The sequence below is a fragment of the Zootoca vivipara genome, chromosome 2 (assembly GCF_965207765.1).
Source record: "Zootoca vivipara chromosome 2, rZooViv2.hap1.1, whole genome shotgun sequence".
Lineage (NCBI taxonomy): Eukaryota > Metazoa > Chordata > Lepidosauria > Squamata > Lacertidae > Zootoca > Zootoca vivipara.
Window position 1 is genome coordinate 40,783,665 of NC_142584.1, and position 17,294 is coordinate 40,800,958.

At 43.3% G+C, this 17,294-nt stretch overlaps 1 protein-coding gene across 6 annotated transcripts in view; it reads right to left on the minus strand.

Moving 5' to 3' along the window:
- The window catches only part of EVI5L (ecotropic viral integration site 5 like), a 45,136-nt gene that overhangs the window by 3,107 nt on the left and 24,735 nt on the right, over window positions 1-17,294 (minus strand). The window contains exons 9-20 of one of the 6 annotated variants that reach the window (XM_035104850.3): window positions 15,574-15,671; window positions 13,221-13,281; window positions 12,572-12,625; window positions 11,560-11,592; window positions 4,534-4,674; window positions 3,779-3,907; window positions 3,073-3,213; window positions 2,300-2,458; window positions 1,842-1,988; window positions 1,109-1,204; window positions 488-583; window positions 168-278 (exon numbers count right to left, since the gene is read on the minus strand). In XM_035104850.3, the coding sequence (XP_034960741.1) occupies window positions 168-278; window positions 488-583; window positions 1,109-1,204; window positions 1,842-1,988; window positions 2,300-2,458; window positions 3,073-3,213; window positions 3,779-3,907; window positions 4,534-4,674; window positions 11,560-11,592; window positions 12,572-12,625; window positions 13,221-13,281; window positions 15,574-15,671 (1,266 nt within the window). The remainder of the gene's footprint in view (window positions 1-167; window positions 279-487; window positions 584-1,108; window positions 1,205-1,841; window positions 1,989-2,299; window positions 2,459-3,072; window positions 3,214-3,778; window positions 3,908-4,533; window positions 4,675-11,559; window positions 11,593-12,571; window positions 12,626-13,220; window positions 13,282-15,573; window positions 15,672-17,294) is intronic. The other 5 variants (XM_035104853.3, XM_060271757.2, XM_035104854.3 and 2 more) reach the window with 5 other exon arrangements.

The window sequence follows — 17,294 nt, forward strand, 5'->3', positions numbered from 1 at the left end:
CATCACACAGGTGTGGGGGTAACTTACTCTGCACCTTCCATCATTACCCTAGTTCTCGCCCACTGAAATCTCCTTCCTATGCCCCGGACAAAGGCTCATGGTGTGAGTCTTTGGAGCTCCTTTGCTGTGAGTTCCAACTGGTAGCCAACCACCTGGTTGACTCGCACCTTAAAAGCTGACTTCTGATCTCTATCATCTCCTGAGGAAATCAGCAGTTTTGTAAGCCCCAGTCGCTTATGTCTGTTCTCCAGCTGGAGGCCCTGCACAGAAATAGGCAGCTGGGGAGAAGGAATGGGGACACAGACGGAGGCGTATTTGTATTCTTCGATTGCAAACAATAAATATTAAATGTTCAAAAAGATAAATACAAGCAGCCGTGACTTGATGCAGGGTGCTAACAGAGGCCAGCAGAGAAGACACCAGAAGTCACACAACCCCAACCCCTTGGTGGATTCCTCCTCCCTTTCTCCTACTAGTTTGGGCTCACCTCTGCCTTGAGCTCATCAATCTGGTCCTTGAGTTCACGGATGTACTGGGAGGAGTCCGAGTTGTTGAGCTGGCCCTGAATCATCCCTTCTTCCCTCTGTGTGGAAGAAAGAAGAGATGGGAATTTAGAAGGGTCAGGTGCTTGGCAGAGAAGGAAGTGGAGAGAAAGCACATTTGCTTCTTCCTCCTCCCCTTTGTATGCATTATTTCACAGACTGCACAAATGAGCAAGCACTTGTGTCTACATTATACAAATTTGACACAGTCCGTGTGGTTGATTGTTTATGTTTTGAAAAAGGGAACTGGAGAAACAAGAGAGTCTGTATTTCCTATACAGAATTCCTTATGTAAACAAAAGTTGAATGCTTGATCTTCAGGTCTCTTAAAAAAACCCAAAAAACTTGTAAGCTGTGTAAGCAGAACTAAAGAAGGGGACCAACATTGGCTACCCCTGGTTTAAATAATGACAAATAAAACATGTTTTCAGCCCCCAGACCTCTCAGCTAGCTGCAGAGACAGAAGGAACAACAGTTCACACAACAAGAAACAAATGCTCCTGGGACAAAATTCTGCTTTAGGTACAAGGCAGGTTCATTGCTCATTATCCTCCTTGCTCCCTAACCTGGATCTCCAGCTCAGCAATCCGCTGCCGCATCTCCGCCACTGCAGCCATGCTGTCGGCTTCTCGCAGGCGCACAGCCATCACCTCTTCTTTGCTCTGAAACAGAAAATGCAAGCCAGTGGCAGCAGCCCAGTGGAGTGCAAGCAACGAGGTCAGCCAATGGGGGCTGTGGCCAGTACATGGGGGGGGGGATCGCCTGCAGTTTCTTTTGGCAGCTGAAGATCTCACCAGACCCACAATGAGTCACTAAACTACCTGGAATTCCCAGGAATACACACAGGACACTGACTAAAATCCAGGGCAGCGGCTAAAATCAAGGATGTCAGACGTGCAGGAGCCCAGTCTCCTCTTCAGAATAAACAGACAAAATCTGGGCTCTCCAGGGATATGTTCGCATGTCATGGTAAATAGTAGTCAATTGTTTTTCATGAATACATAAATGGGCACCTGCTTCCTTCCCTCCCTAGCATGAAGCCACAAACCACAATCTCTGGTTTAATGTTATATTGAAATGGGAATAGATGAAACAAACCACAACTGGTAAGCCAATGCAGGGCACCAGTGCCAAGGAATTGATTTGGAGGGTGGGGTGTATTTTGTAAATTTGCATGATTTCTGCTCTGAGTTCCTTGACTTCAGAGCAGCAGTGCAGCAAGATTCCTTCCTTGTCCTACATGAAAGGCTTAAGGGAAAGCAGCCTGTGTCAACTGCATGGCATTAGGCCAGATCTCACCTTGCACTCGGATTCAGCATGCTTGCGCTTGGTCTCACTCAGCTGGGTCTGCAGCCCCTTGTTCTGGGCCGTAAGGTATTGGACCTTTTCGTGCAGTCCAGCACACTCCTGCTCCATCCGGTTTAAATGGTTGCTGTGGATCTGATCCTGAAATAAAGGCAAGACCAGACACGCTTATGACAAATAGGTTGGTGTGCGCCATATTCTTACATGGCACACTCTGAGTGTACTCAGTAAGTGCCTATAATACAGTACAAAACCCTATACTTTCACTGAATAGTCACTGTTTGCATGTTTAAAAAAACAAAAAACCCAAACCAAGTCTTCAGTTAAGGAAATATGCTCACATTGCAAGTGGAATGTGAGCCATAAGAATAGATGGGGAGGAATTTATTTTTTTCAAGGAGTCTGTGTAGAATTGCCATAACTGCAAGTCAACAACAACAAAAGATTGTCACCTGGGTTTCAAGTTCCACCACCCTCTGACGCAGTTCGCGGACTTCAGCTTGTGCCTGCGTCTCACGCAGACGGAGGCTCATCAATTCATCTTGGAGGTCATTCATCGTGTTCTTGCGAGGAGATTCCTTCCATCGCCCACCTGTCCGGCTCAGGTGGGCCTAGCGTGAGGGAGACAGAAAGATAACTTTCATGTCTTAGTATAGGCATATGATGCTCATTGGTCTCAATACTCCCATGTGCTCTGCTTTAAGACCATGCTATTTCCTTATACAGTGGTGCCTCGCTAGATGAATTTAATTCGTTCCACGGGTCTTTTCTTATAACATAAAATTCGTCTAGCGAATCCCATAGGAATGCATTGAATTATTTTTGAATTTTTTTTGCCCATAGGAACGCATTAATTGAATTTCAATGCATTCCTATGGGAAACCGCGATTCGCTAGATGAATTTTTCATAAAACGAATTCGTCTAGTGAGGCAACCTCCGCTCGAAAAATCCTTTTGTTAAGCGGAAATTTCGTTAAGCAGGGCATTCATTAAGTGAGGCACCACTGTATGTTGTGATTGCTTACATATCTAACTTTTGTTTAAGACCCTTGCTTGGTACGAGTATCAGATTTACTGCTATGTAATTTACAGGCCGAGCCCTTGCAGCCTTCCAGAAAAAAGGGGGTTACCATATGTCACCCAAACAGCAGCATGTAGGAATTCAGCAACAGGGACAAGGAAGCAGGGCACTGCTTAAGCGGGCCACCATTCTAGTGGATCATACCTGCCAATTGTCGTTGAGCTCCTTCACCTGCTGCTGCAGTTCCCGAAAGGATTTCGTAGCCTCAGACTCCCGCACTTTCATAGCCTTCAGCTCTTCCTGAAGGCGAGCCACATTGTTTTCATCTGGAAGCAAGCTATTCTTCTGCAGAGGGAAGAGGGTTGGTGATATGGTTGAAGCATTTCAACCCACTCTGGTGCCCAAAAGTCTAAAATTCTGAACAGTGCAATCAGGAAAACCAGACCTCTTTAAATATCACACACGCTACCTGGAGTCCCAGGATGAATATACCCAATAAGTTCTGATGAGTTTTGTGCGGATGAATCTCACCCAACATTGCTCTTTCCCTGCTATCTTCCTGTGACGACAATTTCTCCTGAATGCATCTTGATCATGATAAAATCCGTATTTAAACTGCCCTTGAAAAGTGCAGTTTCCAACAGTTTTTCTGCAGGAAATTACTGATGCAACCTCAAGGTGTATATTCAGAAAGGAAGACTAATCATAGAAGAGCAAACAAGAAAAAGTAATCTCTTGACTTTTCCTTGCTGAGACTGATAAGTGTAAATTCACCCCCCCATAATGCAATCTTAATCAACATGGGCATTGCAGAGAGGTCTGTATCAAGCTTTTGGCAGCTCAGGCCCTACTAGCCTAGGCTGCTTTCTAAAACATGCATGTTTCACGCTAGTCCTTTTAGCCAATGCACCTTCTCCATGTCCAGCACTTTGTCCTGCATCTCTTTAAGCGCACTCAGGGTCTCGGACTCCTGCAAACGTGACTGTTCCAGCTCTGTTTCCAGGTGACTCACGAACTCCTCAGAGTAGCGGGGATTTCCCTGCAAACAGGATGAGAAACGTTGATAAAACAAGAGTGGCTGGGACAACCCAGTTGCATGGGCGAGTTATAAGTATATTATTATTATTATTATTACTACTACTACTACTACTACTACAGTTCCTAGATGTTGCTACCATCCATAACCCTTCAAGTAACAAATGCCACCTCCAATGTTTTCTACAGTTTTTACTGCAGTGGTTGAGTGTGTTTAGCAAAATGCACTTATAGGGGGAAGAAAAGTAGGCAGGGAGATGTTTAACATTTCTTCCACTGACCCTACCCTCATGTCAAATTTGGCCCATGAAGCAGATCCTGAAAAAAGATTTGGCCTGTGGAGCCAAAAAGGTTCCCTCCCCCTGCACTAGGAAGATGCAGGTATATTTACTCAGTGCACATTCATGTTCTTAGTGACCAAAATATGGTAAAACTAATTTTTAAAAACCCATGAATTTGAGTGAATTGAATTCTCTGTGTATTAGCAAGAGAGGGAGGGGTGGGGAAAATAGGGGCTACTCTGTACTTCTTGGGCCAGGAAAACCACCAAACACCAAACCAGTTTACTTGTACCTCTTTAATTTCACCCCCTCCCCTGGCCCGGGCTGCTTCATTTGTGATGCCCATCACCTGCTGTTCCTGCAATTGCCGAATAGTGCTTTGAGCCTTCTGCAAATTCTCGGTTGCTGAACTGCACTGTTGCTTAACCACTGCCAGTTCTCGTTTGATGATGTAGTTCTCTTCAGCCTCCTGTGCACGTGTAACTTGGCCCTGAAAAACGAGACAAGAAGCTATTATCTCAAGATAAACACATCCATGTATCATTTCTCTATGGGATCCCAGTAGAGGATGGGCACTCTCCTCCACTGCATCACTATGAGAAGCAATTCCATGTCCCAACAGTCCCTTAGAACTGGGAAAAGTATTATCACCCCCAACCCTTGGCTAAAGTGTGCAAGGTGATCTTGAGATGATGTATGAAATCAAGCAGGAGGAAATGTTGTTACAATGGGTGTCTGGGCACATGTGTGATCTGGTCATGACAAAGAGATAACGTTTCTAAATACCCCAAATGACAGTGCCCGAAAACAGTTGGCCATGGAACTGAATGGAAGGGAGGCTACCGTCGACTTAATCTTAAAAGGCACCCAGGACCTGGTGCAAGATGCAAGTGTTGATGAGCCAACTGGGTACTGTGACGAGTGTTATCAAATTCAACGTAGATGTAAGTGGGAAATTGCCAGCAAAGTCCAACAGTTACATTTGACTTCAAAAGAGGAAAATTCTCAAAAATGAGAAAACTGCCGTTCAGCTTCCTTTTTACCAGTCAAGAGGGTCAAATCTCTCAAATATGCTTGCAAGTTCTTCAAAACTATGACAGAAGCTCATCTAAGGGATGTATAGGAAGGCGTTAGAGGCAAGAAGTCTTCCTTCAGAAAATGAAAGTCCTGCCCAAATGTGGAGAGCAAAAAGCAGCATGAACTTTGACAAAACAAAACAAAAAAATTATTTATTATTTATACTCCACCCATCTGGCTGGGTTTCCCCAGCCACTCTGGGCGGCTCCCAATAGAATAATAATAATAATCAAGTGATAAAACATCAAACATTAAAAACTTCCCTAAACAGGGAAATGCGAATAAATGCAAGCAGACAACAAGGGATGCAAAAGAAGAAAAGTTTGCAAAGTTTAACATTAAGACCAACAAAAAAATTGAATACATAAAAAGCAGGAAACCGGGAGGCAGTTGGACCTTTAAATGATCGGGGAAATCAAAGGAGTGATAAAAGAAGAAAGTGAGATTGCAGAGGAGGTGAATAAATCCCTTCATTGCAAATCTGTCTTCATTGCAAAAAAATGCAGGGCAGATCCCTGTGCCTGAACTGAAGCAAACTGGTGAGAAGAGGTGGAGTTCTAGGCATCACTGACAAATTAAAACCAAACAAATCACCAAGTCCCATTGGTAACCACCCGAGTTCTTGAAGAATCCTTCGAACAAAAGTATATGGCTTGTCCCCAAGATCAGTCTTGTATGGAAGAGTATAAAGTGGCCACTCTAACACCATTTTTTAAAAAAAGGAGTCCAGGATGGATCTGAGAAATTATTGGCTTGTTAAGCTCTCCACCTTTGACAGGTCATTTTGGCAGGTCAGCAGTGCAGCTAATCCCAGTGGCACTGATCAGCAGAGACAGCAAGCTCTGCTTGCCAAGGAACGATCAGGAGAGCACTTTAAAGCTCCCCATCTTTACCTGCCCCACACCTGACATCACATATAGGGCAAGTGGGTGTGGTTTGGTGGAAAATAGCCTTCTTGGCAGAATTAGAACTGTTGCTACTGTTCTTTAGGCTGCAGTTTTCCTGTCTCACTAACCTTTTAAAGTCCTTTGAGAGTATCAATAAACATTTGGATAGGTGTGACCCAATCAACCGTACGTACTGTACTTAGTCTGACAAGAAGCATTTGATCAAAGTTCCTCACTGAAGACTCCTGAGCTTAGCAGTCATGGGGTAAGAAGAGAGGTCATTTTATGGATCAGTTATCTGGATAAAGAACAGGAAGCAGAGTGTTGGGAAAAATGGACAGTCCTTCTCACAAATGAAGGATGTAAGAAGTGGAGTCCTACAAGGATCAGTATTGAGACTTGCCCAGGTAGATGGCCCAATAAAAATGCAGACTTTGTGTGCGGCAAATGTGAAAAAGGCAAATTCCATGTTAAGGAGCAGGGACCTTCATAATGCCCTCATACAAATCTGCGATGCGACCGCACTTAGAATACTGTGTACAGTTCTAGACACCACACCTCAAAAAAGTTATTTGGTAGAACTGAAAAAAGTTCAAAAATGGACAACCAAAATGATGAGACTGGAACAACTCCCTTGGGGGAAAGATTACAACTCTTGGGGCTTTTTTAGTTTTGAAAATATGGCGAGTTAGGTGTGACATGACAAAGTTATATAAAATTATGCACACAGAGTGGCTAGAGATACGTCTCTGCCTGCCCCATAGAATACCAAAACCCAACATCATCTAATGAAGCCGAATATCAAAAGATTCTATAAGAGACAAAAGGAAGTCTTTTTCTCACAGTACATAGTTTGCAACCACAACATATATAGTAATGGCCTTCAATTCAGATGGTTTTAAAAGAGGTTTAGACATATTTGTGAAGGATAAAGTGATTAATGGCTACTAGCTATGGTGGCTGGATTGCTTCCAGTATCGGAGGCTGCACTTTTCTGAATGCCAGCTGCCAGGAATGCTGCTGTGTGATGCTCTGTTTGTGGCCTCCTCATAGACATTTGGTTGGCCACTGTCAGAATAGGATGCTGGACTAGATGGGTCTTTGGTCTCATCCAGCAGGGTTCTTCTTAAGAGGGTTGGTTTTTTAAAAAGTGGTAAGCAGAGTAGCATTAATTACCATACCGGCTTCCCAAAGCATTGCTCCAGCACTAGCCATACAGAAAAAGGATTGTGCGTGTCGGTTTTGCCCCCATTTTTATTTCGCTTGGTGGACTAGGGAGTGCACCAGTCTTTTAACGCCACATGTGGTTAAGTCCATATGACATCACGAGTTTTATGAAGGGGGGCTGCTGCTTTGAAAGCAATCCTATGCAAAACCCTTTGCATGTGTGCAAAGCTAAGCTATCACTTTACTGAAAAGGCTAAGCTAGAATCCATCTCTCTGACACAAAGTGTTTTAAATGGAAGACTTTGATACATGTGTTTTAAAAGGGCAATGTCCTGAAGGCATTTAAGCCCAGAAATGCTATCATGCTTCTCATTCCAGTTGTGCAACACTGCCCCCCAAAAGACTTCCAACTCCCCCAAATCTACACAAGGGCCATTTAATACAACCCCCAGATGTACATGCTCTGAAAGGGCCTGTTATGTTACAGAAAGAAGGTTCTGTACTCTTAGATTCTGCTTGGGAGGCACAGCCTGAAGCAAGGGTTGGGGAGGGCCAAAGAATTCCATGGTTTTCTAGGCGCAACTGTAAGAGATGTGTGCCTTATTTGTTAAAAATTGTAATTCCTAGAAACTGTAATATTTATATGCCTTATGTCAGCATAAGATATGAAAACATAATGTTCCAGGAATTTGTCTTTCCACAGATCCTGTGCCATCAGCCATATTGTGTATACTAGTAACAGATGTCCAGTCATCGAAAGCAATTCGCAAAATCAGAGAATACCTGTGGGCAGAGGCAGAAAACCGATTAGGGGAAACCACGAAGCTCACCTTCTGCCCTTGAGAGGCATTTGTGACTTCCCCATGGACAAGGGGGCAAATGGACTGAGGGAATGTGAGCCTCCTTCCTCTTCCCAAGCCCACTACGTCAGCCTCAACACCACACCAGCTTTTCTTCTCTGAATAATACCATCTGCATTCATCATGGTTCCTCCCCACCCCAAGTCTTTTCTGGCTGGCGAAGATCTTAAGTAGGTCCTCCATCAGACTTAATTAAGAACCACTTGGTGAGTGTCTGGGACCCATTAGAAGCAGTACAGTGTCTAATTGGAAGCACTGCTTGCTTTTGTAAAATAGTTACCCTTGGCTGTACATCAATGTGTGTGCTGATGATATAAATATAGGAGGGCATTTTCTGTGGCAGTCGTGGAATTCCCTCCCCCACAATGGTCTGCCTGGCAACTTCACTGCAGTTGTTGCTGAATACAGAAGATGTGCCTCTTTCCCCTGGCCTTTGACACTCGAGAGATATTTTAGGACCCACACAATTTCCGTGACTGTAAATTGTGGTATTGAAACAGCAGCAGCTGAGGAGTGCAAACACAGGCAAATGTGGGGAGGATGGGTTAGCTTTGAGAGATCTTTTAGAAAAGATCTCCCCACCACCCCTTTTAGTGCCAATTGGTTGTTGACTTCCGGGATAATGGCGCCAAGGCAAGCTCCCTCTAAGCCTCGTCTACGTGAGTAAGAGCCTTTATAACAAAAACACACTGATAAAGAGACTAAGAAGAGACTCAGTTCAGGAAATAATAATTACTAACCTGCAGTCTTATCAGCAAAAGATTATGGGAGCTGCTGGAAGGGCTTTTAAATCTCCACCCTTCTGTAGCTTCTCAGACTAACTGTGAACTCTTTAAAGCCGTCACAACCACCCTGAAACTATCAATGGTTCTGACAAGGCAACGCTATAAAGAACTGGGCATATCACCTATATGCGTCGAGGATGCCCCTCCAAGGAAAAAGCAGACTAAGATTCCTACTTTCTTTCAACCGAAAAATGAAGGATTAAGAAACTTAGAAAAACCCCACCTCCGCCCACACAAATGGTCTGTAGACCACTTCTGGAACAGGAGGGAGGATAAAATAAATGATAGAGGGGTTGGAATAGACCTGGCAACCGAACTGCAACAAGCGGTGCTAGTAAATGCGGGACATGAGAGCCAAGTTGCCCACTCAGAACAAGAGCCAGCTTGTTGTTGAACAGTTGGCTCTGTCCTACTTTATTTCATTATTAATTTCTGCAGTGAGAGAGGGTTGGAGATGTCTATAGACATCTAAGTCTGGGCCAGAAGCAATAATATGGGAAGCTATATGAAAAGACTGACAAATTAAGAACTTATTGAACTAAATTGCAGGTACACATGTAAGGAAGCTGGGGGTCTGATGAATTCATAGACAGGGCAGTCCTTTTTGCGCTTTCTTGCACTAACAGGACAAGAATCAGTATTGACAGTTGCCTGGGGATTTGTGTTTTACATATCATGCCAATAACCCCAACTTCAAGCAGTGCTGCTAGTACTAAAATCTAACAGATTCTGATTCCCATGAAAAACAGAGTTCAAGCCTAATCCTGTTTCTTGACCCTAAGCACAACTTTATTCAATGGCATGTAGCAACAAGTAACTGAACAGGATTATTTTAGAATAAGGGTTAAACAGGCTGTCCAAGGACCATTCAGTGTTAACGCTGAACAGCTGAATACTTCCTATTTGTACAGCACAAGAAAGGACCCGTGACAGCAATAAGAACACAGATGAAGAAAAACAGCAAGTATTCTTATTGGGAAAGAATGGTGTTCTTAGAAAATAGGAGAGGGAGTCCTTCCCTTTGATCAGAGCGTTTCCCCATGCGTGGAAATCTGAGTGTGGCATTCTCACAGGACAAGCACAGTCAGATTCTACACCGACAGATGTGCCACCACTTCTTCTTTTTAATTGAATGGGCTGCATCATTTGTCAGTATTGGTGTTAGGTTGTGCCACTTCCACAATCAGATGCCAGACCTTGTTTGCAACTTCTGAGTTTGCACAGTGTTCTGGGCATATACTAAGCTTCCCATTTCTGTATCTCAGTGCAAGGAAAGAACTGTTGTACCCCCCAGGGCGGATTTGTATGAGTTGCCTCTCTGCCTGCAGGCACCTGAGGCAATAATACAAGAGGAGTCCTGTAGTATAAGTATAAGCAAGTCAAGGTGATGTTAAATCATCCACATAATCTACCTTATAATTCTAAACAACTCTTAATTAATTAGCAAAAGTATTTTGTTCAAAAGTAGCCCAATGTGAAGCACTAGTTGGAACTAATTTGCTATAACCGCTTTGCCAACAAGGTGCACTCCAGATGTTTTGGTCTATTACGGCCATCAACTCTAGCTATACTGGCTGGGGCTAATGGAAATTTAATCCAAAACATCTGGAGGTGTTGGTGAAGACTGTGTTATTAAGAACCTCATTTTTCAGAATCTTGAAGGTTTTATTCCCATGTATTTCCACACAAAATTCAGAAGCAGATGTTTAGCTAAGAGCAGTTTTAATTATTTTAGTCCCTTCTCCTTACAGCTATAGTTTATATATTGTCTTGGAAGAAAGTTCATCCACAGATTAAAAAGATAACCATGGAGAAACTTCCAATATCCACATCTACAGCCCGTTCAGAAAGCTTCCAACGCAGCTGCAATGCCCTGCAGCTTTAATAAACACTTATTTCTTCTAGGACTGTGCAGAATAAAGGATGATGGGCGTTCACACTGAAGACATGTAATTTCCAATGGAAGCAGAATCTCCATAAAGAAAGTAGTCTGCGTGCTGTTTCCCAGATAGATGTGATATCTATGTAAGAAATTAGATATCAAGTATACCACAGAAAATGTTTTTTTGTGCAGTGATTTTCACACAAGGGAGGTGTTGTAGTGTCATGGTTGAGGGCTACATTTTTAAAGTCTCTATAACACTGTATCCTAAAACCAGGTAAGTCAGCCAGAACATTGTTAATTTTGTTTCTGTTAATAATAATAATAATAATAATAATAATAATAATAATAATAATAGATCTGCTAAGACCCAGAAACTTTCAGCCAGTTTGTCAGCATCGTTCTAGCTAAAAGCCAATCAGCAAACAGCGATGTAGAGAGCTACAGCTTCAGAGCTCACATCCTTAGCTGTATAAAACAGGAAGGATTGTAGCATCATTAATATCACAAGATCTAATGGATGCAATTTGAGAGTACCCCTTTAAATAATGTTACGGGTGATTGAAGAACCAATACAAAACTGTTAGTTTGAACTCTTCTGGGTGGAAGTGCCAAGTAAACCCAAACACAAAGATAAGGCTGCAAGTGGTTTTCCTGTCCTGGAATGAAATGTTACACCAAGAGGAGAAATAGAAATAAAAAAAGGTTGTACCATACCTGGATCAATCTATCTGCTAAAGCAGCACTCTCCTACAGACTCAGAAGAGGGAGATCCAGACAAGGAAGGAAAGATGAAGGAAAGAAAAAGATACAAAAGCAAGGTCACACACACACTCTATAGCTAGAAGCACAGAAGAAAAAAAAGAACCCAACAGAGCCCAAGTAGAGAACTTCCATTCCAGAACAGTGTCCAATCCGCAGCGTGACACTTCCCTTTGTGGAGAAAGCAAGGCACATTTTATGCATGTGCTTTGTGCCTGTCCACAGGGGAAGGCAAACAGATATGGATTCCCTCAAGAAAATCTTGCCTTGCATTAACTTCGCTCCAATATTGCAAATGCTGCAGCAGCCTGTAATTTTATTGCCCATTAGGTCGATGGAAGAGATCTTATTTTAGGAGTCAAACTTGTGTGTTGTCCATTCTCCAATTAGCCAGACTCCCTGGAGTTGCTGGCTCTGGGCAAGTCTCCAAGATCTCTGTTAACAGTACATCAAAACGGGGCCAAAGAACTTCTGTATTTTTCATGTAAAACTTTAATATTTAGCACAAAATAAAGTCATCTGAGGTATATGGCATAGCATAGCTGAAAAACAACGAAAGATTCAATTGCCGCACAGTGAAGTCCCAATAGCAGGCTTGGACTGTCCAGAATATAAGTTTTTTGGGATGGCGATATAATCATGTGTCTGCAGCTCCTGCAGTTTACTTTTTCTGTCTTAAAGAGTGCAGGCAGCAGATCACCAAGGTGTTGCCGCTTCTTCATCACCAGCAAAGGTTGTGAGAGAGCTAAGTAACACTGCTTTGGACATATATTACTCCCTACCTTCTTGAAATAAAAACATCCTCAGCAGTCTCTGTGAAGGTACGCAGCAGAGACTAATGGCTAGCGCCCTGAGTAGTGTCCACAGTCAATTGGGACAGTCGGTTGTGTAAAGCCTCATTTTTGGTGGCCAAACTAGTCTGGAAGCGGAGGAAGTGAATTTTCATGCGGCCAGGTACTCTCCTCACCTTCTCCAGGGTCTCAATTCGCTGTTTCAGAAGACGGTTCTCAGAACGGAGCCTCTGCAAGCAAGATCAAAGTCAACATGCATTCTAATCTGTAAGAATCAGCTTTTGTTAAGCGATGGCCAGCATGCAGAAATTATGCTGAAATCCTGAACACCGAGCTAGAGCCATCTGCACAACCAGCTGATTGAATAACCAGGAAGCAAGAATTACACCAGAGAAAATGAGAGAGACAGATCTAAAGTTCAGTAAGTAGGAATGCTTTTTAAAAAACCTAAGGTACACTGAATGACACAAAAGGAGCCAAGGTACGTGAGCACTTGAACTTTTGCAAGAGTTTCTATAACAGCAGAGGACACAATAGAAAGAATGCAAGCCCCGCAGCAGACAGAAGGACCAATATACCAGGGGTACAAGGCACTGCTATGAAACAGCAAAACAATCTATGTGATCTGACCATTGGACAACACTGCACACCCTTAGGATAACAGTGTCTTGAAGCCTTGCACTGGAAGAACAAAGAGTAAGTTGACTCGCTTTTTTGGGAAAGGAAGCAAGGGGAACGCCCATGTTTTTGTTCTATATCTTGCCATATGTGCAAGACAAGTGCAGGAATGTACAGGGGAGGGAGGGAGGGAGGGAAGGAGCTTACCTTGATTTCAATCTGCTCTTCCATCTCTCTGTTTTTGATTGCAGTGTATTCCTTCTCTAGTCTGCAACACAGGCAAAATGCAGTTCACCCTGATTCTCCCTACAGAACGCCAGCGCTCTGGAGATGCTCTGAGAGACAAGCCTGATATGATAGCAGCACACCTGTGCATTTAATGCCTGATCTGCCCCCATCACATTGAAAGAAGTCTATTTGGGTTCGAATTTAAGGAACATGGATAATAGGCTTATGGGTAATAGGAGTTTAATCTTTCCCATGCTTGCCAGTTAATTAACTGGCACTGCCTGCCTTGTCTATTTTCTCCAAGCTAGGCTCATTTCTGGTACAAAAGTCTGGGCAATGAACTGTAGGAAGGTGAGCAGCCTGTGAGTTAAGCTCCCTTCACCAGGATGCCCTTTTCTGCTCCTTTAACCAGATCCCAACCCGTTTTCTATGCAAAAATCAGATTTGCTACAGTTGCACCCAATCTGGCTGCTAGAGAAGCCAAGGACTGGAATAGCTAACCATCCATGCTGGACAAACAACTCCAAAGTCTCCCGGGTCATACTTCATCATTACTAAGTGACACAAGGCTACCTGCAGTATTTGTCGCATGATCAGGAGACTTTTAAACTTCCAATTAAGTCAGTAAGGAATGGTAATATATGATGCAGCTGCATCCGCTAGCAGTTAACATATTGACCCTAAAACTGGCTGTGTTTCTAGTCTCCCACAACAGGGTATTTTACACTCACTCTGTACCAAGGCCAAATTGCCTTATCCCTTATGTGCCCACTCAAGTGCTTTAATCTGTGGAACTGGCACTATTATAAGTGTCACATAATGCTTGTGAGATCTTTTCATGTAACAGCAGCAACACGTTGTTCCCACCTGCCTCCTGATAATTACGCAGGCACCTTTGCTGGACCCCCCCCCCCTTTTGCACTTGCACAAGCATTTTGTTTTGGCAAGCCTATCCAGATACACGATACATTTAATCTTCTTGCTATTCATTTTAACGATATTTAAAATGTTTCATTGCTTTTAACTCTTAGTGATTTTAACCTTTCTTGTAAAAAGCTCAGGTTTTTTTTATTACAATCAAACAACATAGAATTTCTGTTTGATAAAAATAAATAAAATAGATGAGACCCCAGTTTACAAATAAGTTAAAAGGCAGCCAGGATCTCCTATCTTTAAAGAGATTTGATCTTTAGGATGTAAGGTACACAAAAAGCCACACCATGCTCTTTCCAACCCCTGAAATTTATCTTAAATTGAGCGAATGAGAAAACACAGGGACCGAGCAATGGGAGCTCATCCCGTCACGGGGATTCGAACCACTGACATTCTGATCAGCAAGCCCAAGAGGCTCAGTGGTTTAGACAACAGCGCCACCCACATCCCTTGTTTACATGTGATTTTGTGGGTGTTCTTCGTAAGCTTAAAGTAGGATGATCAAATCCATCAAAAAGGACAAGCCACAGAAAGGTTTCTTGGTAGATAACCGTCAGTATTTTCATTGCAAATTCCAAATCTCCACATACACTTACTGCCAATTAGAACTTTGTATCTTAGCAATTAGTGAGAGTGCCATGTTTTAGAAGCACGACACAGGAAGAGTTTCTGATCAGATTTAGTCTCCCCGTTTGAACTTTTGTTACAAAGGTTCCAAGTTCTCTCTTCCCTTTCCATTAATGTTTAAAGACTCCGCTGATTATACAGCTAATATAGTTGGAATGGGCTTAGGGTAGGAATAGGAGTTTATTTTTGACTGGGTCAATTTGCTTAACTTGCACTTTAATTACGTTGATGTGTGATTGTAAAGGGATTGTTAAAATTCATGAAGCGCACAAGTAATAAACACACATAAGATTGAGTTATTTCTGGAAAGCAGGGGCAACATCCAACATGATGCTGTGCGAGTGGATTCCTCCTTCTGCTCCTCCACCCTGCAGCCTCCTGAATGTCCCAAATCCTGCTCGGGGGGGGGGGTCCTTCCAGCCCTCCAAAGCATATTTGGTGGGTGTGCAGAGGGCTGTAGAGGGGAGAAGAGGAAAGGGTAGTTCCACTGGGCAGGTGGAAGTCTGTTCTGCTAATGTGTGGACACAGCAGGGTATCACCTCAGGTGTTTCGTGTCTACAGCCAACAAAATTTGGTGCTACTTTGTCCAAGTTTCAGCAACAGTCCATGACCACTTCTCACAAACACTATCTGGTGAAAAGGCCCCTTTTACGTGCCACCAATCGTAACAGAAAACCCTGCATCCTCCAAGAGAAATTCTTCCCTACTCAGCTTTCTAAAGAAATCGGCAAAACACACACATGTATGAGATATATGATAAAGGAATACTTACCGCTTCATTTTCTTCGGGTTGTATTTGACCTGGTAAGCCTTAAAGATCAGCTTATCAGGGCAGTTTTCAAACTGATGAGGAATCACCTTCTGGAAATACTGTGAAAAAGGCAACACTAAAGTCAGAATGCGCTTAGGATGCATTCCCTGGTCAGCAAACCTGCTTCTAACGTCCAGCTTAATTGTATCTACTCCTTCCCAGAAAGCTAAGACAGAGGGAGTGGCTACTCACTTGAATTTTACCTCTTGAGAATTACATAATCTAGCATTATGGTCTGGAATGGAAGTGGGGGGGGAGCACTCCTGACCACATTCGTTTTAGTGCATTAAAAGCACTTTAGAAACGTTAGCTCTTCCCCACCTCAAGGCACATGTGCAACACACCAAACACACAGGCAGGCCTCCAAACAGGCTGCCTATAGGCTCAATCCTTTGCTCATAAGTGTTTGACAGCACCTCCTAAAACAGTGTCGAAGCAGCAGTGAACAGAAGCAACGGACAGCAAGGAACTGTCACCTTCAATCACCACTGCTGTCACCAGCTGGAGTGGGGCCCTTCTCTGCTCTCGCAGAGGCCCCCAGTGCCAACTTCTTTGTGAGAAGTGTCAGGACCACCTTCTCTGGTATGCATGTATGATGTATGATAACTGTCCCCGATTAGACCACTTGATGAGACAGGAGTGAGAAGAAGCTGGCAGATTCCAGCTAGGCCCCATTCCCTAAGGCCAACTTCTAGGAAGGCTGGGTCACTGGGCTATTTCTAAGGATCTGCCAAGGTCTGCTTTTAAACTGTGAGCAGCCTGTTCCCATCCAAGCTGATCGCTATGAGAACCTTGTAACATTAATAATCCAGTATACCTGAAGGAGCGTCTCCTCCCCCATCGTTCTGCCCGGACACTGAGGTCCAACGCCGAGGGCCTTCTGGCGGTTCCCTCGCCACGAGAAGCCAAATTAAAGGGAACCAGGCAGAGGGCCTTCTCGGTAGTGGCACCCGCCCTGTGGAATGCCCTCCCACCAGAGGTCAAAGAGAATAACAATTACCAGACCTTTAGAAAGCATCTCAAGGCAGCCCTGTTTAGGGAAGCTTTTAATTTTTGATGGATTTCTGTATTTTAATATTCTGTTGGAAGCCGCCCAGAGTGGCTGGGGGAACCCGGCCAGATGGGTGGGGTATAAATAATAAATTATTATTATTATTATTATTATTATTATTATTATTCATTTGGTGACCAAGATTTTTGCTTTCACTCCCTATCCCTCCCCACCCTCCACCCCCATTTGTGCAGTGGCTTTTTAGCCTGTAAGCCTGAAGGCAGGGACTATGTTATTTTTACTTATTTGTAAGCCACTCTGGGTTATTTTCCAGCTAAAGAGCATAGTATAAAGGCCTTGAATAAGATGTATTCCATGTTATGGGAAAACTGGGTTGACCTGAAGTGGAGATTAAATCTGGTATCCACAGACTAGATTTATTTCAGGAGAAGAATGTGTTTAACACAAATCTCACAGTGAAAATATTACAAATGGGATAGGTCCTGGCCATATATTTAAAAAGTTTTTATGCAACCCGTCAGCTGAAAATGCTCCCAAGCTCCTTCTGCAAGGGTGAAGAACCAGGATCAGCTTTCAGAAGATTTGACACTTCAAAGTTGTGAGCCAACACAATTTAGATTGATTTTTACTGCCATTTTTGTTTCTGTACCTTCAGCAATTTTTTTCTGGC